The sequence below is a fragment of the Natrix helvetica genome (genome assembly GCF_964273705.1).
Source record: "Natrix helvetica genome assembly, chromosome: Z".
Taxonomy (NCBI): domain Eukaryota; kingdom Metazoa; phylum Chordata; class Lepidosauria; order Squamata; family Natricidae; genus Natrix; species Natrix helvetica.
The window spans coordinates 73,746,951-73,772,500 of record NC_138554.1 but is presented as its reverse complement, the minus strand read 5'-3'; the positions used below and the strand labels follow the sequence as shown (position 1 = coordinate 73,772,500).

The 25,550-nt window shown below is 41.8% G+C and overlaps 1 protein-coding gene across 5 annotated transcripts in view; it reads right to left on the bottom strand.

The window, feature by feature from the left end:
- The window catches only part of ELMO1 (engulfment and cell motility 1), a 481,433-nt gene that overhangs the window by 155,234 nt on the left and 300,649 nt on the right, over window positions 1-25,550 (bottom strand). For all 5 annotated transcript variants that reach the window (XM_081932593.1, XM_081932592.1, XM_081932596.1 and 2 more), the window contains one exon: window positions 10,115-10,223. In XM_081932593.1, the coding sequence (XP_081788719.1) occupies window positions 10,115-10,223 (109 nt within the window). The remainder of the gene's footprint in view (window positions 1-10,114; window positions 10,224-25,550) is intronic.

The following is a 25,550-nucleotide window of genomic DNA, read 5'->3' as shown; positions in this document are numbered from 1 at the left end:
TATTATGTCACATACAATTTTTACAAAGACTTATTTGCTTCAAATGCAAAATTATTCCAATTTAAATGTTTTATCCGCCCCCCCGCCCCCTGAGAGAAATAGTAAAAATTGTGCAGTCTCTAAATAGGAGTAGGTGATATATAAGTAGTAATGTTCTTGACCAAATGAAACTCATGTTTTCTTCTACTTAAAATCAACTAACAAGAAGCAGATATCAAGATTAGTGAAGCTGGAAATCTCCAAACAGCATCAGAAGTTGGACAGGTTACGTGGACGGCTGCGGCCCACCACATGTTCAATGGACCCGTGCCCCTCCTGGCTGGTACTGGCAGCATGGGAGGTGACACGAGGCTGGTTTCTGGGCCTGGTGAACGCCTCATTGGGTGAGGGATACTTACCAACCGCCTTGAAAGAGGCGGTGGTGAGACCCTTGCTCAAGAGACCTTCGCTCGACCCAATGGAGCTAGCTAATTACCGTCCAGTCTCCAACCTCCCCTTTTTGGCGAAGGTTGTTGAGAATGTGGTGGCGCAGCAGTTTCCACGACACCTGGACGAATCCGATTATCCAGACCCACGCCAGTCCGGCTTCCGACCCGGGCACAGCACAGAGACAGCCTTGGTCGCGTTGGTTGATGATCTCTGGAGGGCCAGAGATAGGGGTTGTTCCTCTATCCTGGTCCTATTAGACCTCTCGGCGGCTTTTGATACCATCGACCATGGTATCCTATTGCGCCGGTTGGAGGGGATGGGAGTCGGAGGCACCGTTTTGCGGTGGTTCGGCTCCTACCTCTCCGACCGGAAGCAATGTGTGTTGACAGGGGGGCAGAGGTCGTCCCTGAGGCCACTCACTTGTGGGGTGCCACAGGGGTCGGTCCTCTCGCCTCTCCTGTTCAACGCATATGTGAAGCCGCTGGGTGAGATCATCCGTGGTTTTGGGGTTGAGTACCACCTGTACGCTGATGACACTCAGCTGTACATTTCAACCCCAAACCACCCCAACGAGGCTGTCGAAGTGATGTCCCGGTGTTTGGAAGCCGTCGGGGTCTGGATGGGGGACAACAGACTCAAACTCAACCCCTCCAAGACTGAGTGGCTGTGGGTACCGGCACCTCGGTTCAGCCAGCTGACGCCATCGCTGGCCATAGGGGGCGAACAACTGTCCCCTGTGGAGCGGGCGCGCAATTTGGGCGTCCTCCTTGATGCCCGGCTGTCAATGGAGGACCATGTGGCAGCCGTGGCAAGGGGGGCGTTCCACCAGGTTCGCCTGGTGCGCCAATTGCGCCCCCTACTGGACCGGAGTGCCCTGCGCACGGTCACTCATGTGCTGGTGACGTCTCGCCTGGACTACTGCAATGCCCTCTACATGGGGCTTCCCTTGGGACGCATCCGGAGACTGCAGCTAGTTCAGAACGCAGCCGCGCGGGTTATCATGGGGAGTACACGTTACTCCCACGTAACACCTCTCCTGCGCGAGCTGCACTGGCTACCTGTGGCCTTTCGGGTGCATTTCAAGGTACTGATCACCATCTTTAAAGCGCTCCATGGCATAGGACCTAGTTATCTGCAGGATCGCATCCTTCCACACACGTCCCTGCGACCTATCCGCTCACACAGAGAGGGACTCCTCCTGGTGCCGTCCGCTAGGCAATGCCAGCGGGCGACACCTAGGAGTAGGTCCTTCTCTGTGATGGGCCCAACCCTCTGGAATGACCTCCCCCCCGACATTCGAACTACCACCGACCTCCGTTCCTTCCGTCAGAAATTAAAGACTCACCTATTTCAATCAGCTGGCCTGGCACTCTCTTAGTTTACCTCCCGGGATATATCTTAATTGGGTTTGGGTTTTAATTGGGGTGTTTTTAGGGTTTTTTATAGTCTATTTATTTCTTGTACAGCCTTATCTCCTCCATCCAAATGTATTTAATTGTTTTATATTACTATTGTATTTTTATCTGCATTTGACTGTACACCGCCCCGAGTCCCTTTCTGGGAGAGGGGGCGGTTTAGAAATCCAAGAAATAAATAATAATAAATAGAAGTGAAGGGGTGTAAAACCTGTCACATGTGATACAGAAGGAAATCATCTCAAGATTGAACAAATAAAAAATTCATACTAAGGGGAGTTTTGAGAACTGCTCAATCACTTTAAAAAGCTTGCATTCTCCATTGATTCTGACGATTCTTACTGCACCAACTTAATTATTGACAAGCACACAAGATAAGCCATAGTTCCATCCAGATGAAAAGGAATGGGGAGTTATCAATATCAAGTGGATTTAATTACCCACTGCAACATGTTCTGATAGAAAGCATTTTAGCAAAAATGCATTACTTGGAATGTTGAAGTAAACAAGAAAAAAACTAATAAGCAGCAAGCATCTGGATGTCTCTCCGTCTCCAATAGATCAATTCAGATTACAATCCCTTCTACCCCTGAAAAAAAAATTGCCACCTGAAAGTGCTCTCATCTGCAAATATAATAGCTTCTAATCAGTTTGGTGGACATTCAATATATTCATGTAACATCTGTCTTCTTTCCATCTTTCTTATCTCCCTCCCCCTTTCTTTTTTTCCCACCCTCTCATTCTGTTATTTCCTTCCTTGAATGTTCAAGTTAACTTATCTTCAGTCAACAACCCAGCAATGAATGGTGAGGAAGAGAAGACTAACCAAATGCTCCAACAATACTTAAGATGTACTACATCATTGTTGCCTCTGGCAGAATTTTCCTATAAGAACTCTCCATATATTAATTGCTTTCAAGCGTTCAATGGTACACATTCAAGAGTTTTAGGAGCTTCCGGAGGAATGGCGGTCTGCCGCTAGAGCTCCGTAGTTTCGCGGGGCGCTTTCCGGGGAACTAGGAGTGCTGCCGGTCCCCTTTTCCAGCATGGGGGCCGGGTCCCCAGTAAACAGCTACCCTGGTTTCTTTTATGACCCGAATGGGTCCTCCAGGGTAGCTGGGTGTCTGGAAAAAGCATGAGGAACGTGAGGAACAAACTGAAAATGCAGCCGATGGGAGGAGACGCCCGGAGAAGCCGCAGAGAGGCCGTCTGCATTTGGAGCCGATTGAAGGAGAGGCAGACGGCCTCGAAATGGCGGACGGAGTGTGCGGAGGCGTACCGATACCAGCGATGCCGAATTTGGACTTTAGGTTGGAGGCTGGTGACCTAGGACCATCTGGGACGTGGATTGAGGTGGCGAGGGCTGGAAGCGCCGGACGCCAAATCCTCGGCTTGCAGCTTGCTGTGAGAGGTAGCTGAGGGAGTTATGGGAGGTTTGAAAAGGCTTAAAAACCATGTTGGCCGAATTTGCGAGGATTGGAGACCGGCCGGGACCTTTGAGGCCGGCAAAGACTGGATGGGTAGGCCGAGAAGGAAGCTGGAGGACGATGGGAGGCCGGTGGGAGCAGCGCTGGGGCCTGGAATGGTGGTTTGGGGGCCAAATTCGCAGCTGCAGGCCAAGGCAGGATTAAAAGCCTAGGACCTGGTAGGAATAGGACTACGACTATGATTCAGGAGGCTGTATAGAGACTGGGGGGGGAGCTTTGTTGGTGGATTGCCAGGAGGCCCTTGTCATCGTGCACCCGACTGCACCCCACCTACCCCCCCCCTGCTGACTATTTATTAACAACTGCCCCGGATTCCATCTGCGTGAGCCCTAGAGGACTTCTTCCTACCCTATATGATTCACTGCTGATCGACCATCTGCCCCCTGCCTATTCCATCTACAGTCCAACTACCCCTTGCCATTTGCCATCTACCACCCACCGCCCCCACCTCTTGATTGTCATCTAACCAACCTATTACCATCACCCCCCCATCTAAGTCTAATGACTGGACTATTCTGTTTTGCTGCAACCATGCTCTTCAAATTTTTACTGGATTATGACATCTTCAGCACAGACCCTAAGCCCCGACGACGAACTTTTTAAACATTTTATGTATTTAAGGTCAGACCTGATCCTACTGTGAGAGTCCCCCCTCTCGCAGGTATGGCCCTCCGCCCTTTCGAGGGCCCACCTTGATGACGGATTTATTAATCCCGAGAGGTGGAGGAAGCGGAGACTCAGGGGGTTTTTAGTCAGTTGTTTTTTAAAAATTTGTAGGGGTGGGGTCTCAGGGGTTGTGGGGCGGGTGGGTCAGATCAGGAGCGATGTGAGAGCCGGGCCCCCAGGTGTGGTCGCGAGCAGAAGGGGCGGAAGGGAGGAGGAGGGGGAGGACACCATTCCTATAAAGGCTCTTTAATTCCAACGGTTGCAGGGAGGGGCAGATACGAGGAGAGCTTAAGAACTTACAGTCGGTTGGGAGACCGCGGTTGCTGGTTACACCCGGTCGCTTGTACCAACCCCCGCGTTCTAGGTGGTCAAGAGTTACAGACCCAAGGCCTGAGGCTGTTGTTATGCAATGCGAGGTCTGTTGTTAACAAGGCCCCCCTCATTCACGATCTAATTTTAGAGGGGGAGCCGGACCTCGCGGGAATAACGGAGACCTGGTTGGGCCACGAGGGAGGCCTTCCCCTCGTGGAAATGTGCCCACCAGGCTACCGAGCATTTCACCAGCCCCGGGCCCAGGGAAGGGGCGGTGGGGTGGCAGCAATTATTCGGGAGGACTTAGAGCCGAGGGAGTCTACTGTGCCACAGACGTCCGGATGTGAATCCCTTGTTGTGAAATGGGGGCCTGGGAGACAGTTGGGCCTGCTGATAGTATACCTGGCTCCTCGCTATACATCAGCGGCCCTGCCCGAACTCCTCGAGCTGATCGCATCGGTGGCGGTTGAGACCCCCAAACTTTTAGTGATGGGGGATTTTAACCTGCCATCGATGGGAGAAGCATCAGAGGGGGTTCGGGAGTTCATGGCTTGCATGACAGCCATGGACCTGACTCAAATGATTCAGGGCCCAACACACGAGGGAGGACACACTCTGGACCTTGTTTTTGTCTCTGGCCAGTGGCTGAGTGATCTGGGAGGAGGGGACTTAACCATCACTCCCCTGTCATGGTCAGATCACTCACTCCTTCGTCTTGACTTCCCTGGTGCTACCTCCCACTGCGGGGAGGCGGAACCGGAAAGTTCCAGATGGTTCCGCCCCAGGCGCCTGATGGAACCTGATAGGTTCCAGACGGAGCTTGGGCCACCTCCTGTAACCTTGACCCGCCCCCGGGTAGAGGACCTGGTAGTTGCGTGGAATAATGCAACTACCGGGGCCTTGAACCGGGTGGCGCCTTTGCGGCCTCTCCGGCGGCAACGATCCACCCTAGCCCCTTGGTTTACCGAGGAGCTGAGGGTGATGAAATGCCGCAAGAGACGTCTAGAGAGTCGTTGGAGATCCTCTCGCTCCGAATTTGATCGAACACAGGCACGAGCCCATTTAAGGACGTACCTTGTGGCATTGAGAGTGGCCAAACGCCAATATTGTGCCACTATCATTGCATCCGCGGAGAACCGCCCTGCCGCCCTGTTTCGGGTGTCCCGCTCCCTCTTGTTTCAGAGGCCGCGGGAGGCCCCCCTACAGGGCAGGGCAGAGGAATTTGGTAAATATCTGCAGGATAAAATCGCTCAAATCCGGAGAGATTGGGTTCCTGTCAGTGATCCAATGGAGACGTCCATGGCGAGTCTTGAGGAATCGATCTGGGAGGAGTTTGACTTGGTTGCCATCGAGGATTTGGACAGATTGCGTGGACGACTGTGACCCACCACATGTTTATTGGACCCGTGCCCCTCCTGGCTTGTACTGGCATCCTGGGAGGTTACACGAGACTGGCTCCTGGGCCTAGTGAATGCTTCGCTGAGCGAGGGGTCTCTCCCGGCCGCCTTGAAAGAGGCGGTGGTGAGACCCTTGCTCAAGAAGCCTTCCCTGGACCCTTTGGAGCTGGCCAATTATCGTCCTGTCTCCAACCTTCTCTTTCTGGCGAAGGTTGTAGAGAGTGTGGTGGCCTACCAGTTTCCACGACATCTGGAGGAAAATGATTATCTAGACCCGCGCCAGTCCGGCTTCCGCCCCGGTCACAGCACGGAGACGGCCTTGGTCGCGTTGGTGGATGATCTCTGGAGGGCCAGAGATAAAGGTTGTTCCTCTATCCTGGTCCTATTAGACCTCTCGGCGGCTTTTGATACCATCGACCATGGTATCCTGCTGCGCCGGCTGGAGGGGTTGGGGGTCCGGGGCACCGTTTTGCGGTGGTTCGGCTCCTACCTTTCTGACCGGATGCAGCGTGTGTTGGCAGGAGAAGAGAGGTCGACCCTACGCCCCCTTACTTGTGGGGTGCCACAGGGGTCGGTCCTCTCGCCACTCCTGTTCAACACATATATGAAGCCGCTGGGTGAGATCATCCGTGGTTTCGGGGTGGGATACCATCTGTACGCTGATGATACTCAGCTGTACTTTTCCACCCCGAACCACCCCAACGAGGCCATCGAAGTGATGTCCCGGTGTGTGGAAGCCGTACGGATCTGGATGGATGACAACCAACTCAAGCTCAACCCCTCCAAGACGGAGTGGCTGTGGGTACCAGCTCCCCGGTTCAGCCAATTAATTCCATCATTGGCCATTGGGGGCATTCAACTTGCCCCCATGGAGCGGGCGCGCAATTTGGGCGTCCTCCTGGATGCCCGGCTGTCCATGGATGACCATGTGACAGCCGTGGCAAGGGGGGCGTTCCACCAGGTTCGCCTGGTGCACCAATTGCGCCCCCTACTGGACCGGGACGCCTCACGCACAGTCACTCATGTGCTGGTGACGTCTCGCTTGGACTACTGTAACGCTCTCTACATGGGGCTTCCCTTGAAATGCACCCGGAGGCTACAGTTGGTCCAGAATGCAGCCGCGCGGGTAATTATGGGGAGTACTAGGTACTCCCATGTGACACCGTTCCTGCGTGAGCTGCACTGGCTTCCTGTGGTCTATCGGGTGCGTTTCAAGGTTTTGATAACAATCTTTAAAGCGCTCCATGGCTCAGGACCTAGTTACTTGCGGGATCGTATTCTGCCCCATACATCCCTGCGACCAATCCGCTCGCACAGAGAGGGCCTCCTCCAGGTGCCGTCCACTAGACAGTGTCGGGGGGCGGCGCCTCGGAGTAGAGCCTTCTCTGTGGCGGGCCCAGCCCTGTGGAATGACCTCCCTCCGGATATTAGGAATACCTCTGACCTCCGCTCCTTTCGTATTAAGCTTAAGACCCACCTATTCCAAGCAGCTGGCCTGGCTCAACTTTGATCTAACCATATTGCTCCTGACGGGTTTTTAACTGGGTATTTTAATTATATTTAATTAATCTAGGGGTTTTTAAATACTGTATTTTAATTGTTTTTATTTATCAGCCGACCTCCTCCTTGTGTGTGTCTCGGTTTATGTCTCTGTTATATGTTTGTTTTGTCCACATATCTATTTCATATGTTTCATTGTACGCCGCCCCGAGTCCTTCGGGAGAGGGTGCGGCTAAGAAATAATAATAATAATAATAATAATAATAATAATAATAATAATAATAATAATAATAATAATAATAATAATAATAATAATAATTATTATTATTATTATTATTATTATTATTATTATTATTATTATTATTATTATTATTATTATTATTATTATTATTATTATTATTATTATTATTATTATTATTATTATTATTATTATTTACCAGAGAACCCTAGGAAGGAGAGCTCCCTATTGGGAACTATGGGTTTTTTTGCAAGAACAACTTGCTGTCCAAACACTGTTGATACACTGCTAGAACAAACCAAGCAGTTTGTATCAGAAAAGTGTGGATGTCTACAGGATAGATAAGGGAGACCAAGTCTCTCTATCAAGTTTCTGGTTTCTACAAAGCCATCTAAGAAGTTAGATTTTCAAGGTCTTTCAAGAAATCAACCCTGAGCATTTTGCTTGCAAGTACTTCCTTCTCTAAAGGTGCATCCTGTCTTTCACCTTTCATTACTATTCAAAGAAAAAAATCCTTCCATTTCCAGCATCTTCCTACACCACTGGTGATTGTGGAAGGACAAACAAAATATAAAATGCAAGTAATACCAAACTCAAGGAGAAGGGCAAAGTGTCACAGTATCTCATCCATTGGAAAGGCTATGCATGCTCTGAATGTTCTTTGGAGAATGCTCATCAATGCCCCTGGATTATTTTGGCAATTTCACCAACATTTCCCTAAAAAGCCATGACTGACCAACTCCTGGTCCCCTGTCCTGCACTGCCCAAGGAATCTGTAGCTGAAGAGATTAACGAACCTTTATGGACACATCCAGAGGAAGGTTGGACAGCTGATGACACTCAACCTTCCACTTCTGACCTTCCTGACCTGACTATAAGGGGATGGGAGAAGATGTTTTCCAGCAATTATCCCCTGGCTCAATGGTTGATTCGGATGTGGGGGAGGAAATTTCCTTTGAGATGTCTTCACTGCCTACTCTGCCAAGTCCTTATGAGGATTCAGTTTCAGAGAGGCCAAGGAGAGGGAGACTACTAAGATGCCAAATAAGAAGGGGAGTTCGTTTTCAAGGGGAAAGTGACGTAAGAAATGAAGTGATAGAATCTGGGGATGGAGTCAAAAAAAGAAATCAGCCTAGCATCTCTATCTAGTCACAAACAGACTAAGTCAAATCCTATTGAATTCCATTGAATTCCATTCCCTTCTCTAATGCCAAGATATTGCTAACCATTAGTTGAGTAGATGTCTGTGCATTGGTATGTCTAGTAATAAGTCAGTATTTAATTGGAACTTGTCCTGATCTTTTATGCCTGACAGAGAGTGGCAAAGGTGATGAAGAGAGTGTGAGGATTCCTTCTCCCTGTTCCTCCCTCTTCTCCTTTCTTCTTTTCCTTCCCTTCCCAGTAGGCAGGAAGGGCTGTTGCTAGGTGGGTGAGGAAGCAAGGAGTTGCAAAGGTGACTGGCACACTGTCATGAAATATTCAAAATGAGCAAAACATGACCACAGCAGCAATCTGGTAACACCAAAAAAATCTTAGCTTCCCCAAATTTCATTCTCTCACTCCTGGATTTTGGACACATACTGTAAGTTAGTCCATTTGAAGTAGTTTGGTTCAAAAATTTTGCTCCTATAATTCATTATTCCCCCAGCTAAAGGTTATAGGAATAAGAGTTTTTGTAGTATGTAAGTGACAAGCACTAGAATTTCAGACAAAAGCTACTTGATAATTAGTACAGCTTATAAAACTGAGAAAAAGGGCTCTTACATAGTAATGAGTCTATCCCAGCTGCAGCTTCCAAATGGTCTTAAATCCAAACTGGTTTCTATTGCCTATACGTATGTGCATGCACGCGCGCGCATGCACACACACACACAGATGTAAATCTTTGCAGCTTGTCCTCCCTATTGCACTCTGTATAACACTTATTATGTGAGGTATTTTCCTTCCAAATCAAACTATTCAACTAAAATACAATCCATTGTAGGCCACAAATCACAATGCGAGCAATCCACCTCAAATCATATCAATCTATTAGAAGAAGGAAGATGGGGAACATTTTATTTTTCTGCTATTTGGAATCAATTCTTAGTCTAATTTCACCAAAAGAAAACAAAACCAAAACAAAATGATACAAAATCACTGTGCACTTTAATTATGGATGAACCATAGGTTTGGTTCTGAGCAGTGGTGGCATTCAAATAATTTAACAACTGTTCTCTGCCCTAATGATTTCTTCCAACAACCAGTTCACCAAACTGCTCAGAAAGTTAACAACCGGTTGTCCCGAAGTGGTACGAACTGGCTGAATCCCACCATTGGTTCTGAGAAGAATATCATGTACTGATTATCATATTGCTACCAATGCATTAAATTCTTATCAAAGAATTGATACAAACTAGAAACCACAATAAATCCCATCCAAAATATTATACTTTATATTTTCATTTAAGCATGAATTGATACACACAGTTTAGGTATGAAACCTACATGGATGTTTTCACAAAAAAAAAAAACATTTCTGAAATTTTATGTTATATTCTAATTATTCTTTGCACAGCTAGAAAGTTAACTAGATAACAAGAACATTAATGTATAGTTTTAATAAAACTCACCATACTTTCCCTGCTACTCTACAATATGCTTGCTCCAACAAAGCAGTGGCAGACTTACGTAATTCTCCTACTTTCAAGATATCACATAGCATTTTTGTCAATTCAATGCTACTCCGACCAAATGGACATTCATGCTTATCTTCTCGGCTGCTATTTTCCAAAACAATCTGAAATAGAAACAAAGTTAGTTAAGACAGGTATGTTCTTGTTCTATCCCATCAAGTTGTCCCAATTCCAAAGGACTTTGAGTAACCTATGACATTAATAAAAAGAAAAAAGGAACCACAACAGATAAATAATTAAAACTATATCAATAACAAGATCAACCCTAAATTTAAGTCAAATTAGTTGAAAAGTCCTGCTTGATCAAACTTTACCTTCTAGATACAATAATCGAATAAAAAGTTATGACCTTTTAATCTGTCTAGATGAAGCAATAAGTGACAGCAGAAGGCATTTTCGGATGGATATTGACTAAATCAAAAACTGTGGCAGTTGTCCAAATCGGTATTGTTGAAAGTTACCTCTAGTCTTTGGTACAGGATTGCTTAATGTGTGAAACTAATCACTTGACTTAGACCAGTTTTCTGTTCTGTTCCATATGATAATATAATGCATGGATTAACCAATGATTAACAATAAACATTATGTGGTGTAACATTTTGTTTGTCAAGAATTAATTGGGGAAGCCTCAATCTTCTGCAGAGATTTACTGCAATATGTTCACTTTCAGTTCATGTTATGTCTTCCAGTCCTTACAGAATCTATTGTTATTTAGGCTATATTAACAGAACCTTACAAATTCTTTAAATTAAATGGGTTATGTACAACCTAATCATTTTTGACTCCACATATATCTTCTCCATGATGATCCATTCCTAACTTGTTCTTTCAAGTTATAGTATACTCATCTCTTTTTTAACTGAGTCCATCCATGTTGCTGCTAGTCATTCTCTTCTTTTTCCTTCCACCTTTCACAGCATTAGAGCTTTTTCCTTTTCCAGACAACTGGGTCTTAACATAATGTGTATGAAGTAGGCTTATTTGAGCCTAGTCCTTTGTGCCTCAAGTAAGAATTCTGGATTGCTTTGTAAAACGATTCATTAGCCTGTTTTTTTTTAGCTTTCCATGATATTCTAGGGCTCCTACATCAATGTTCAAAGGCATCAATACTTCCTTATCCTGCTTCTTTAAAGTCCAACTTTTACTTCCATTATCACAGAGACAAACATGGCTTGTACAATTTTGATCTTTGTAAGAGTAGACACATCATGGCATCTGAATATTTTTTTTCATAGCTGTCTATCATGTGCCAGTCTGTGGTCTATTTCTTGACTGCATCTTCCTTTACTATTGATGATTGACTAAAACATAGAAGCTATACATCACTTCAACAACTTTATAAATTCTAAAATGGATTCCTTCCCAAGATAGACGCTGAGTAATATAAACTTTTTCCCCCTGCCAATGATTTGCCAATTTTGCTGCCAAACTGGCTCTGGCAGTGCTGATCCCTGTAGTTGAATAGGAGAGTACTTAGGAATGACCAAGACAGCTTTTGGATGGCTGTGGACTTACCCGAGAAGGGGAATTTTGAAGATTCCAGTTTCTTCTGGGAGTGGTCAGAAAGTCATGGTCATCTTCTGTTATGTCCCAGTGCGAGGGACTTACATACTGAGCTGAACACTTGGTAAAAGCTAACAGTCTTTATTGCTAACATTGGAGGCTAACAGTAAACCCTAGTTTGATAACAGGAGCAGCAGCTGCCAGGCTTTTGATAGCTCCTTACATAGTGGCACCAGTTTCTCCACAGCCAATCAGGGATCAGCAGCTTTTGTTTCAGGCACGGACTAGAGGGAAGACTGGACACAGCACTCCTCCGTCACTAGCGCACTCGTAGTCCTGTAGACAGGCCATCTGTCTTCTGACTCTCCAAGACTACTGAAGGCTCACTGCAGAAGCTGGACTAGCTGGAATCACTGAAGGTTCCCTGGAACTTCTCGGAGAAGACTCATCTTTGTCTTGGATGCCTTCACGCTCAGGAATACTGGTCTCCAGGTAGGGCAAGTTGTATTTGCTTTGTACAGTGACTTCCGGCTAGTGGATTGGCTCTGCTGTGTTAGGCCCATCTGGAATTAGACTTTTATCTGGATGTGTGTGATTATATCTGGTATTAGGATTTTGTGTTATACCGACCCCTCAATTGATCTACTCCACATCCTTCCATCCTCCAGTATCCACAATATGACCTGTTCAGAACAGAGTCCTCCAGCAGTGAGTCCTTCATGGTTTGTAAGACTCCATTCCGCCTTTCATCTACACCATTCCCAGCTGTTGTGTATGGATTTGTGCATCTGTGTTTTATTCCTAAATGTCCCAACCACTGTTGAAAACTTGTTGACATGAATTCTGAACCTCTGTCAGTTTGCAACTGACATACCTGTTGCTTATATCTCCTTTCCATGAAGCTTACCCATTACTTAAAACAGATTCTCCTGGTTGTAGATGGGCTCTGTATTACTTTCTTGATAATTGCACAATATTGCATGTAGAGACACTCACATGCATACCTCCCAACTTCAGCCAGACTCCATTTGCAGTCTTTAAATCCGCTACATTGATACATTCATCATCTTTGCCTATACTTAAGATGACGTAGGCCATTGATTTATCATGCTGCCTCTGATCTGCAGCTGCTAATGGTGCCTGTGATGGATTAACAATAATATCCCAGAGCTCCTTAGCCTTCAGGTAACGTATCATCTTTGCAGACCAAATTATATAGTTCTTCTGTTCCAAATGAGGCAGCGAGTTCTCCCCAAATTCAAAAGCAGCCATCTGCAAGTTTCTCTGTCTGGTTTCTCTATTACAGAAGTTATCAACCTTTCTTTCATCTCTTTCTTGCGCATGCAAGCAAAATACCCTCCTGGGCCGGGATCACGGCAGCAGGGACAGTGACTCCTTCCACTGCCACCACTAAGAAGTGAGCAGCTGGCTGCGCTGTGCAGGAGACTCCTCAGTGCCAGACTCAGGTCGGTCCCCTTCATGTTGGCTCAAAAAAGAGCCAGAGCAGCTGTCTCTGGATGCAGAGAGGGAAGAGTTCCAGAGCCCTGCACAAGGAGAGCCCTGTGCAGCGCAGGATAATTGGAGCTCTTCCCTCCCTGCACCCAACCAGCTGCTGCTCCCCATTCTCCTCCTTCCTGAGCCAACATGAAGGGGATCATGGCTCGCACTGGCCTGAGTCTGGCTCTGAGGTGTCTCCTGCGCTGTGTACCCAGTTACTCACCTGATTGAGCAGTGGCGACAGCGGGAGGAGTCGCTGTCCCCTCCGCCTTGATCCTGGCCCAAGAGGGTATTTTGCTTGCGCATGTGCAAGAGATGAGCGTGAGAAAAGTACTGGAGCTCTTCCCGACACTGAGTTGCCTGCGAAGGATGCGGAATTACAAAAGCAGGCGAGAGACTTGTGCATTCTCAGGGCAGAGAGCAGATTGCGTGATTGCGTCATCAGGGAGCTGCAGGAGAGGGGCCAAAGCCTATTAAGACTGTTACCCATGATAAGCATGGGTAACAGTCTTAATAGAAATCTCAGCATACACGCACCCCAAGTTCCTTTATTTTAATTTAATTTTCCCCGCCATGTTTTACGCCTCAAAAATGGTACCTCTTGGCTTCTGTAGCTCTGCCCATCAACCTCCATCACTCGGAGCGAGCTGCTTTCCCAGCGTCCTCTGTGCTGTGCGCATCTATCTTTTCCGCCTCCTCGCCTCCATTCCGGCTCCTACTTCCCCCCCCCACACACCTCTCCTTCCACCGCACAGGGAGCCTGAGCCGCTCCTTCCTTTCGGGGCAGCTTCTCGCCAGCCTCTCCACGGGAGGTTCCTTGGTGACCCCTGTGAAAAGGTTGTTCAATCCCAAAAGGGGTTGCGACCCACAGGTTGAGAACCACTGCTCTATTAACACAGGCAGTCTCTCAGCTAAATTACAGTTCAGCCTTTCTGTGTGCTCTGGACCAGAGTTTGTTGCAGAAATCAAATCCAGAGAGCACACACAGGTAACTGATTCAGCAGGATTCATTAACTTCTCTTTACATAATAACACATGAAGTAATATATACAATACCATGGGTGGTTCTTCAGTTTCAGATCAGAGCAGCAGACAAGTTTAATTCTCAGTCCAGACTTGCAGCTTTAGTACAGAACAGTTGGACTAAGCCACGTCCAGGTGCCTAGCTGTCTCCAGCAAATACTGTTTTAGTTTCTAAACAGCCTTAATGTCTGACTTACTTGCTATGCCTATTCATTAGCTGACATTGTTACCATTTCTCTGCCAGTCATGAATTCTTTTTTTATAAAAAAAAATTATTGAACACAAATTAAAACATTGGACACAGTATAACCGTCCAATACTAAGATATAAAATTATACATTATAACCACCATGCTTATTTACATTTGGTTTACTCAGTATTTACAAATATAAAAATATCATTTCCAACCATGTTACGTTGTTTTTATCTTTTCACTGTTATAATTTCATACATAATTCTAATCTCCATTCTATAAATCTTAGTCATTGCTTATTTTGGGTATTTCCTTTTTTCCCCAAACATTGATACAAATTTGTCCCAGATCTTATAATATTCTTTATTATTCATCTTTATTCTTCAATTCCCATGTCAATTTATCCATTTCAGCACAAGTCAGAATTTTCCTAATTACTTCCTCTTCTTGTAGAATTTCCCTGTTTTTCCAGTTTTAGGCAAAGACTGTTCATGCTGCTGTAATAATATGTATTGTTAAGTAAATTACCACTTGTTATATTTATTGTTTATGATTCCCAAAAGAAATAGTTTTGGTGTAAATTCTATTTCCTCTTCTGTTATCTGTATCAGCCACCTTTGAATGTTCCGCCAATATTCTTTTCTTTTTTGGCATGACCACCACATAGTACGTGCCTGATTCATGATCACATTTCCAACAATTTGGCACTAAATTTCTAAACATTTTGGCTATTCTCGCAGGTGGGAGATGCCACCTATAAAACATTTTATATAAGTTTTCTTTATACAGTATTGACAATGTTATTTTCCTATTCCTTTCTCATAGTTCTTGTCTTTTATCCAGATGTATATTATAGCCAAAGTTTATAATCTATGCTACCATTGACTCCTTAACCTGCTCTACTTCCATCTTATATTCCAATAAAAATTAGTAAATCTTCTTTATCAATTTATCATTTGTTCCCAAAAGGATCTTATCTATTGCCATCAGCTCTCCATTAATGCCCCACTCTTTCATATCTTTCAAGTAACGTGATTGGATTTGAAGATAGGACCACCATTCCAATTCTATCCCTTGCTTTTTTAGTTCTTGCCTCGATCTTAATCTCCCTTCTTTGTCTATTATATCTTTATAGGTGACCTGTCTTTCTTGGTTGATAAAATTTGGGTGCACTACCGCTTCTAATGTTGATAGTCAAATCAGAACCTTGCTGTAAATTTTCCTCTTGAATTTATTCCATGTTTCTACTAACTCCTGTCTTATGAAAATATTGATATGCTACCTGCTTCCCATACCACAGGAAGGCGTCCCATCCTAAATGTAAATTGTGGCCCTCTAGTGTTAGCAGTCTATTATTTTTTAAATCTATCCATTTTTTTTAACCAGGTAAGCATTGTTGCTTGGTGTTATAATTCCCACTCTGGTACCCCAAATCCTCCTTTTTCTTTTACTTCTTGCAAAAGTTTAAATTTAATCCTTGGTTTTTTTCCCTTGCCAAATGTATTCTGATGTCATTTTATCTAATTTTATAGGAATATTTTGGAACAAAAAAAATAATTTCGATAGAATATTCATTTTGATTACTGGTATTCTTCCAATGAAGGAGAGTCTCAAATTTTTCCACCTCTCCAAATCCTCCTTTATATAATTTGTTAATTTAACATAGTTATCTCTTTGATTGATGTACACTTTGCCATTATATAGATTCCCAAGTATTTCATTTTTTTCCCAATCTGAATATTTATTCTTTTGGCCAATTCCTCTTTCTACTTCTCCATCATATTTTTAACTATCATTTTGGTTTTATCTTTATTAATTTTCAATCCGGCTACCTTCCCATAGTCTTCTAGTACCTCCATCAGCCTCAGATTTGATTTTAGTGTTTCTTCAAGAATAAAAACCAAGTCATCTGTAAATGCTTGCCATTTGTAGACTTCTTTCCTAATTTCCAGACCTTTAATTTGAGTTTCTTTCTGTATTATCCTCGTTAACACTTCTAGAGACAATATAAATAGCAATGGGGATAGAGGACACTCTTGCCTCATATCTTTCTGTACTTTAAACTTTTTTGTCACCTCTCCATTCACTATTACTTTAGCTTGTTAGTCAGAGTGTATCACCTGAAACATATTTAAAAATTTATCGCCAAATCCCATATATTTCAATTGTTGTAACATAAATTCCCAATTAATGCTGTCAAAAGCTTTTTGCGCATCTAAAAATAACAATGTCACCTGTGTTCCACTGTGTATCTCGTAATATTCTAAAACATCTAATATTATTCATATTATTTTTCATTTGTCCTTTTGGTAGAAAACCATTTTGGTCAGTGTGTATTCAGGAATCTTTTTAATCATTCGGCTATTATTAATGTGAATATGTTGTAGTCTATATTTAGCAAGAATATGGGCCTATAGTTCTTAATTAGCATCCTGTCCAAGTTCTCTTTTGGTATCAGCACAATGTTTGCCTCCACCCATGATGGTGGTATCTTCGCTTCCGCCAACATTGCATTATATACTTCAAGTAGGATTTCTCCTAGACTGTCTTGCAATTCTTTATATATTTCTATTTGTAGTCCATCAGGACCTGTTGTCTTATTGTTTTTGTTTTTGTTTTTGGATAGTGTCCATTAGTTCCTTCATCCTTATTTCTTCATTTAGCTTAGTTTTGATTACTTCCAGGATTTTGGGGAATTATGCTTTCTCAAGACATTGCATTATTTTCTCTTCTGCCTAGCAAACGGTTTCTTTATATAGTTTCTCATAAAATTTCTGGGCTATCTTTTTCTTTTCTTCATTTTGGTTACAGTATATTCCCCTCATCATTTTGTAATTTGTTAATTCATCTCTTCTCTGTTTGTTTTTTCAATTTGTATGCTAGCCATTTCCCTGGCTTGTTAGCGTTCTCAAAAATATTTTGGTTTATCTTTTTTATCTGTTGTGCCAAGTCCTTCTTTTCAAGTATATTCAATTTATGTCTAATTAAGTCCATTTGTTGTTTTATATTTCCTTCTTGAGGCTTATTTTGTAGTTTCTCCTTCAGTCTTTTTTATAGTTTTATAGTTTTTCTTTATTTTCTTTTGCCATATAAGACATAGCAACTCTCCTCACGTATGTCTTCACTGTATTCCATAAATTTTGTAGAGATGAATCTTCTTTTTTGTTTTCTTTAAAGAAGAGATGCAATTGATTAATCATTGTTAATTTAAATTCCTCATCTTTTAAAATCAATCTTTTAAAATCGGTCCATCATGTCGTCCACTTTTTCCCTATCAAACATATTTTCATGGGGTTGTGATCCGCCCAGAGATTCATGTCAATTTCAACTTCCTTCACCTCCGATTTCAATTCTGTTTAAGTCCAGTCCATATCGAGTCTGGACCATGATTGATGTCTGTTTGAGTAATATGTATATTGAATTCTCTGACAGCCTAATGCTTCTTCATTTGCTGCAATACTTTATTTAGCTTTTCTATTCATATTCAATATTCTATTGCCAATTAGCTTTCTAAATTGAAATTTATTCTGTTTTGCTTATGTTTTCGGGTTACATGATCAGTTTGGGTTTTTGCTCTATAGAATACCTGTTATCTTTCGATGAAGAATAATTTTATTGTATCTTAAATTAATAATTAGAAGGAAGAAAACTAGAGGAAGATTTTGGTTATGGTTTCCAGAGGAATGAAAAACATTCCCTTTTAAGATCAGACTTGCAAGGTTATTTATTAAATATACTGATTAAATATACAGGAAGGTTACCCTCTGAACCCAGATCACAAAACAAAAATCAAGAATAGCAAAAATAAACTTTGCCTTTATATATTCCCTTCTCCAATAAAAACATAAAATGGAAAATATATCAAAGATATTGTCGAAGACCTGGTTAGGCATTCTTTTTAAGATTCATAACAATAACTCAGAAATTGGACATGAGTCACTAATTTGATCCAGTTCTTAAAAATATAATTTACACTTAACAAAACCATAGGGCTCAAATTTCAAGAGGTTAATACTTTTTCTACACTTGCCATTTTCCAGAAATCCCATTTTAAAAAGTTAAACTAAGGATATCCACAGAAAAGTACACAGGATGATTATAAATCACAAAAAGTGGTTTCTGTCAAATAGAGTAAAGAGTTGGGTTTGATTAGCTTTGAAAGGAGAATATTAACGGAAAACAGGATAGCTATCTTAAAGTATCTGAAAGATAACAGAACTGAGCCCAACATTTCTATTGGTAATTGAGACATTTGTTAAGTGAATTTTACCCCATTTTACAACCTTTCTTGTCACAGTTGCTAAGTGAATCACTGCAGTTGTTAAGTTAGTAACATGGTTGTTAAGTGAATCTGGCTTCCCCATTGACTTTGTTTGTCAAAAGGTTGCAAAAAGTGATAGCATGACCTCTAGATACTGCAACCATCATAATATGAATCAGTTGCCAAGCGTCTGAATTTTGTCCAGTGACCATGGGGATGAGGAAACGGTTGTGTGAAAAATGGTCATAAGTCATGGCCCTATTTTCATGGCCTTATTTTCATGGCCCTATTTTCAAATGATCACTAAATGAACTGTTGTTAAGTCAAGGACTACCTGTATTTGTTTTTAAATATTGCAGAAAACAGGACAAGAAACAATGGCTAAAAATTGAAAAGAATAATATTAAATAAAATTTTCAGATAATTTTTTAAAGAGTGGGGCTACATTGTAGTGGAAGAGACTGATTCAGGAGGCAGTGAATTCTCTTCCCCTGCAGTTTCTTTAAAGAAAGTATGACGTATTTTTTTCCATGTATCCAATATTGCATATTCTGTTCTACTGGAAGTTGGACTTGGCTCCCTAGCTAACCATGTTTCCCCCCAAAAAAGACCTGATCTTATATTGTTTTGGTTTTTTGCCTCCAGGTCTTATTTTCGGGGAACATCTTCCACTGACTCACCTCATGGTGACAGCCGTGACAGCCCTGCCCAGCAGGAGCCTGTACGGCTGTTGCCAGCCCACTTCTTCTGCTGCCACTTGCATGCTTCTGTTTCACCGGCAGAAGCCTTCAGGAAAGGCCTCTGCAGCTGAGAAACGAGCTCTGATGGCACCTCTGATGCTGAAATGGAAGTCAGGGGACACTGTGTGCATCAATTCAGAACACTTTTATTGGCCTTTCCTGAAGGCCTCTGACATCAAAACGGCGGCCAGGGGCAACAAGCGCAAGCAGCAGCAAGAGGCTGCAGAAGAAGTGGGCCATCAAGGCAAGGCAGATGTTGGTGTGCGCGAGACCTGGCTGCAACTGTCAGGAGGTAAGCAGCTTCACACACACCCATCCCCACCCTAGCTAGTTTGATTTTTACCTGTGCGCTTTGCCCCACCCTGGCAACCAGGTTCAGCAGAGTGAACGTGGTCTTAACTAGGACTTATATTGGGCACACATGTAAAAATCAAGCTAGGACTTATTTTCAGGGAAACACGGTACCTAACCACAGCTATGATTTTGTAGTTGTTTCCTCAAGCAACAATGAGTTGTTTAAAGTGTTTGTACTATTGTTATCATTGTTAACAGGGAGGGGCTCCTCCTGGTGCCGTCCGCTAGGCAATGCCAGCGGGCGACACCTAGGAGTAGGTCCTTCTCTGTGATGGGCCCAACCCTCTGGAATGACCTCCCCCCTGACATTCGAACTACCACCGACCTCCGTTCCTTCCGTCAAAAGTTAAAGACTCACCTATTTCAATCAGCTGGCCTGGCACTTTCTTAGTTTTACCCCCGGGGATTTATTTTAATTGGGTTTGGGGTTTTAATTGGGATGTTTTTAGGTATTTATTTCTTGTACAGTCTATCTCCCCCTCTAAATGTATTTTAAATGTATTTTATTGTTATGACGGTATTTTATTTGCATTGACTGTACACCGCCCCGAGTCCCTTTTTGGGAGAGGGGGCGGTCTAAAAATCTAAGAAATAATAATAATAAGAAATAATTGTTACACAAGGGCCATTTTACCTTCTTGAATTCAGATGTATCCAGAGAATTGTAAAGAAGAGATTTATAGGTAATAAAGAAAAAAGTAGAAGACTGGGATATTTATAAAAAATTAAAGTACCAGTGAAAGGGAATTATAGGAGAAGAAAAGATTAAGAGGAACAAGAAAGAGAATACAATGGGGAGAGATCACATAATAGCTTGGGAACATAACAACCTCTTCAAAAATGTTCTGAATATGAAATTGAAGTAATTTGGAGATGAATATATAAAAAGCAGGACTTAACCCCTTTCTAATTTATTTTGAGAAAAGAAATAGGATAAGTATATCCCTACTGCAGGGGAAGAAGTATCACCAACTTCATCTTGATTTTGGTTTCAGAAATTATCACACAATATATCAAAAGCAATTCATTTTTTTTATAAAGCATGGGCAGAAAGTTTTTTTCTGAGCTTATGGAAGAATAAGTAGGCTGTGCTTTATACAACAAATATATGGGTTATGAAAATCACACAAGCCAAATGACTCAAACTAATCAAGTTTTGAATGGTGTACATTGTAAGATAACATTTGTCTGTACAGATATCATCTTACTGTGATATTTATTACTTGAAATTTTGAGAATTTGGATAGCTCACAGAAGAATTTAAAAGAAAACTAATAACTTAAGTAAACATCCTTAGAAAATATGAATCTAATACAACACAATGTAGTAATTAAGAAGATAAATGGAAAAATTAAAAAAGATAAAGACAAGAGAACAATTAGTAGGCAAAGGTTTTGTTTGTGATTGCTTCATTATAGAATTTTTGAAAGATTTAAACTTGATTTTAAAAAGCTTTGTTTTAACAGGGAAAAACTGAATTGGATATCAATTTATGTTCTGAAGATGACCACTTGATTGCTAAAGTAGATAAAATGATACTGAAGAAGAACCTGAAAGACAAATATGTAACAGACTGCATGGTAAAATGGGCAAGAAAAATTGGGTATAATATAACACTAGATAAATGGGAGAATTTATGGACTAAAATTTACTTTGAAAAATAGTTTGAATTTTTTTTAAGCAAACATGAGGGCTCCCAGTGACAGTAACCTTTTCCTCATCCATAGGAAATTGAATTACATTCTTGTTAGATGCAGATGAATATGAGACAGTTAACCTTCCTTACTTTTCCTTATTTTAGCTAGCCTGATATTTAAAACTTTATGCAGAGAAATAAGAAAAAGTACTTAAAGTGATTGAGATACAATACAATACAATACAATAATACAATACAATAGTAGAGTTGGAAGGGACCTTGGAGGTCTTCTAGTCCAACCCCCTGCCTAGGCAGGAAACCCTATACCGTTTCAGACAAATAGCTATCCAACATCTTCTTAAAGACTTCCAGTGTTGGGGCATTCACAACTTCTGGAGGCAAGCTGTTCCACTGATTAATTGTTCTCACTGTCAGGAAATTTCTCCTCAGTTCTAAGTTGCTTCTCTCCTTGATTAGTTTCCACCCATTGCTTCTTGTTCTACCCTCAGGTGCTTTGGAGAATAGTTTGACTCCCTCTTCTTTGTGGCAACCTCTGAGATATTGGAATAATGCTATCATGTCTCCCCTAGTCCTTCTTTCTCTTAAGCTAAACATACCCAGTTCCTGCAACCGTTCTTCATATGTTTTAGTCTCCAGTCCCCTAATCATCTTTGTTGCTCTTCTCTGCACTCTTTCTAGAGTCTCCACATCTTTTTTACATCGTGGCGACCAGAACTGAATGCAGTATTCCAAGTGTGGCCTTACCAAGGCATTATAAAGTGGTATTAACACTTCACGTGATCTTGATTCTATCCCTCTGTTGATGCAGCCTAGAACTGTGTTGGCTTTTTTGGCAGCTGCTGCACACTGCTGGCTCATATTTAAATGGTTGTCCACTAGGACTCCAAGATCCCTTTCACAGTTACTACTACTGAGTAAGGTATCACCTATACTGTACCTGTGCATTCCGTTTTTGTTGCCTAAATGTAGAACCTTACTCTTTTCACCATTGAATTTCATTTTATTAGATAGTGCCCAATGTTCAAGTTTGTCAAGATCCTTCTGTATCTTAAGCCTATCTTCTGGAGTGTTGGCTATTCCTGCCAGCTTGGTATCATCTGCAAATTTGATGAGTTCCCCATTTATTCCCTCATCCAAATCATTGATGAAGATGTTGAAGAGTACTGGGCCTAAAACAGAGCCTTGGGGTACTCCACTGCATACTTCCCTCCATGTAGATGCAGTTCCATTGAGAACTACACGTTGAGTGCGGTTGGTCAGCCAGTTACCAATCCATCTGGTGGTGATGCTGTCTAACCCACATTCTTCTACTTTATCTAGTAGTAGGTTATGGTCTACCTTATCAAAAGCCTTACTGAAGTCCAAGTAAACTATATCAACGGCATTCCTCTGGTCCACTAATTTTGTCACATTATCAAAGAATGCAATAAGATTAGTCTGGCATGATCTGTTTTTGACAAATCCATGTTGGCTTTTGGCTATTACTTTGTTTGCTTCTAGGTGTTCGCAAATTCGTTGCTTGATTATTTTTTCCAGAATCTTTCCTGGTATTGAGGTTAGGCTGATAGGTCTGTAGTTTCCTGGATCTAATTTTTTCCCTTTTTTGAAGATGGGAACCACATCAGCTCTTTTCCAGTCCTCTGGTAGTTCCCCGGTGTTCCAGGATCTCTGAAAGATATAATTCAGTGGTTCTGAGATCTCGTCTGCTAGTTCCTTCAGAACTCTGGGGTGTAATCCATCCGGTCCTGGTGATTTGAACTCATCTAGGGTAGACAGGTGCTCACTTACCATTTTCTTCCCTATTTCAATTTGTGTTCCTAATTTTGTGGTGCTGCTTTTGATAGGTTGGACTGTTTTATCCCTTTGTGTAAAGACAGATGCAAAACATGAGTTAAATAGTTCTGCTTTCTCCCTGTTGCTTGTCACCTTCTTGCCACTTTCTCCTAGCAATGGACCAATTGTTTCCTTAACTTTTTTCTTGTTTTTAACATGTTGGAAGAAGCTTTTTTTGTTAATTTTTACTTTTGTGGCAAGCCTTTCTTCATTGTGAGCCTTAGCTTTCCTCACTTCATCTTTACAGGCTCGGGCTATTTGCTGATATTCTGCCTTAGTTATGTCCCCCTCCTTCCACTTTTTATACTTACTTTTTTTGTCTTTCAGTTTGTCAGATAGTTGTTTATGCAGCCATGCTGGTTTCTTTTGGGAGCTGTTGTTTTTCTTCTTCATTGGTATTGTGTTAGACTGGGCTTTTCTAATCTCATTTTTCAAAATTTCCCAAGCTTCTTGAGTTGTTTTCCCCTCGAGGATTCTCATCCATGGAATTTTTCCCAAGCTCTCTCTAAGTTTATTGAAATTAGCTTTCTTAAAGTCCAAGACTCTAGTTTGACTTTGTTCTACTACTTGTGTTTGGATAATGTTGAATTCCAATATTGTTCCAATATTCCAAGATAAGTAGATGAGATGGCTGGATTACCATAGCAGAAAAAAAGGCTGTATTAATGTCCGATATCTGCTTGATTATTGGCTTAATTTAAGTCTTAGCAGCAGTGGAAGAATATATGCAGCTCATGTTTGAAAATTGTTAGACCTACCAGATATCCTACAATCAGCAATCCTCACTTATTTGTATCAAAAGTACCGAGTATATTATTTAATGTGATGCCGAAATGTTTGTAAGAAAATAAGCTCTGTGAACTTCAACTCCAAATTATTTAAGCCTCAAACTCATCAGATAACACCTCTGACACTGAATAACAATGTTCAATCTAGTGGATCGCGTTAACTGGAGTTTAAATCAGCTTCATTCTGATTTTCACTTAATGCTTCATTATCTACAAAGTTGGGGAGGAAAACTATTGGGGGAAAAGTTAGTGAGTGTGATAAGGATCTAGCTAAGTTATCTTATATCATTTACCCTGGAGGGTTTTTAGACACTTTCCAACTGGCCAGATATCAAACTAGTTTAACAAAAGTCTGTTTTGGTGCAACAATGGAGAGAACTGAAAACTGAAGATGGATTTTCTCCTTGACCTCTTACAAGTGGTTATAAAACTGTCAGACAAAAATAATAACCTTTAGCTGCTATTTACTAGGACATTAAATGGCAATGACTCTATATATCCTTTACAGAACAACTCCAAAAATTAAGGATGCAGAAAAATTAATGATAGATAAAAACCAATATGCTACAATGACTATAAAATAAATTCAAATTATAACTAATTCTAGGTCAACTAACGAAACAAGCTTCTGTAGAAGGTAACTAAAGTTTATGCTCTTTTTAATAAATAGGTGCTAATTTTAATATTTAATAAAATTGAAACATATAATCATTCCTTTTTATCTTTTTTTATGTTATCATGTAAGATCAACAGACTATCACAGAAAACCTTAATAAACTATAACGATTGATTTCCATATAAACTCCCTCTACACACAAACCTATTATTTAATTCTTTGTTACATCTTTACTTACTGACTCAATAGTAGTAACTCTATCTTTCAATCTCTCAAATATGAGCCAGCAGTGTACTGCAGTTGCCAAAACAGCCAATGCTATCCTAAGCTGGATAGCTGCGTTCCTGTCAAACAGGCAACAAATAGTTAAAATAGGGAGGTCCCTATTAAATCTGGCACCAGTTAACAGCGGTGTCCCCGCAAAGCAGCATTTTAGGACCCACATTCTTTCTGCTTTACATCAATGACCTATGTGATCATATTAAAAACAGTTGTATCTTCTTTGCCAATGACGTAAAATTATTTAGTACCACTGACAATGCTGCTGCCCTACAAAGTGACCTTGACAATGTGTCAAAATGGTTCCACAATTGGCAATTGGTATAGGGTTTCCTGCCTAATCAGGGAGTTTGACTATAAGACCTCCAATGTCCCTTCTAACTCTGTTATTCTGTTATACGTTAACTGAAAATTGAAAGTACTTTATTAAAGACATTTATATTGAATGCATATATTTATGCATTGCGCCATTAAAATCCTGATTTTATTGCATAATTAATATTTGCTATAAAATTGTTTATTTAATTTTGAATGAGAGACATTGAAACAGATCTGAAAATCACTATTTTTAATTATCTTATATCCAGGTAAAATTGCACATGGAAGGCACTGTTTACCACTCTATTGTATTAGTTAAAATGCCCTTTACAAAAAATACAGTATCCTAGGCTTTAATTTCATCGCCTG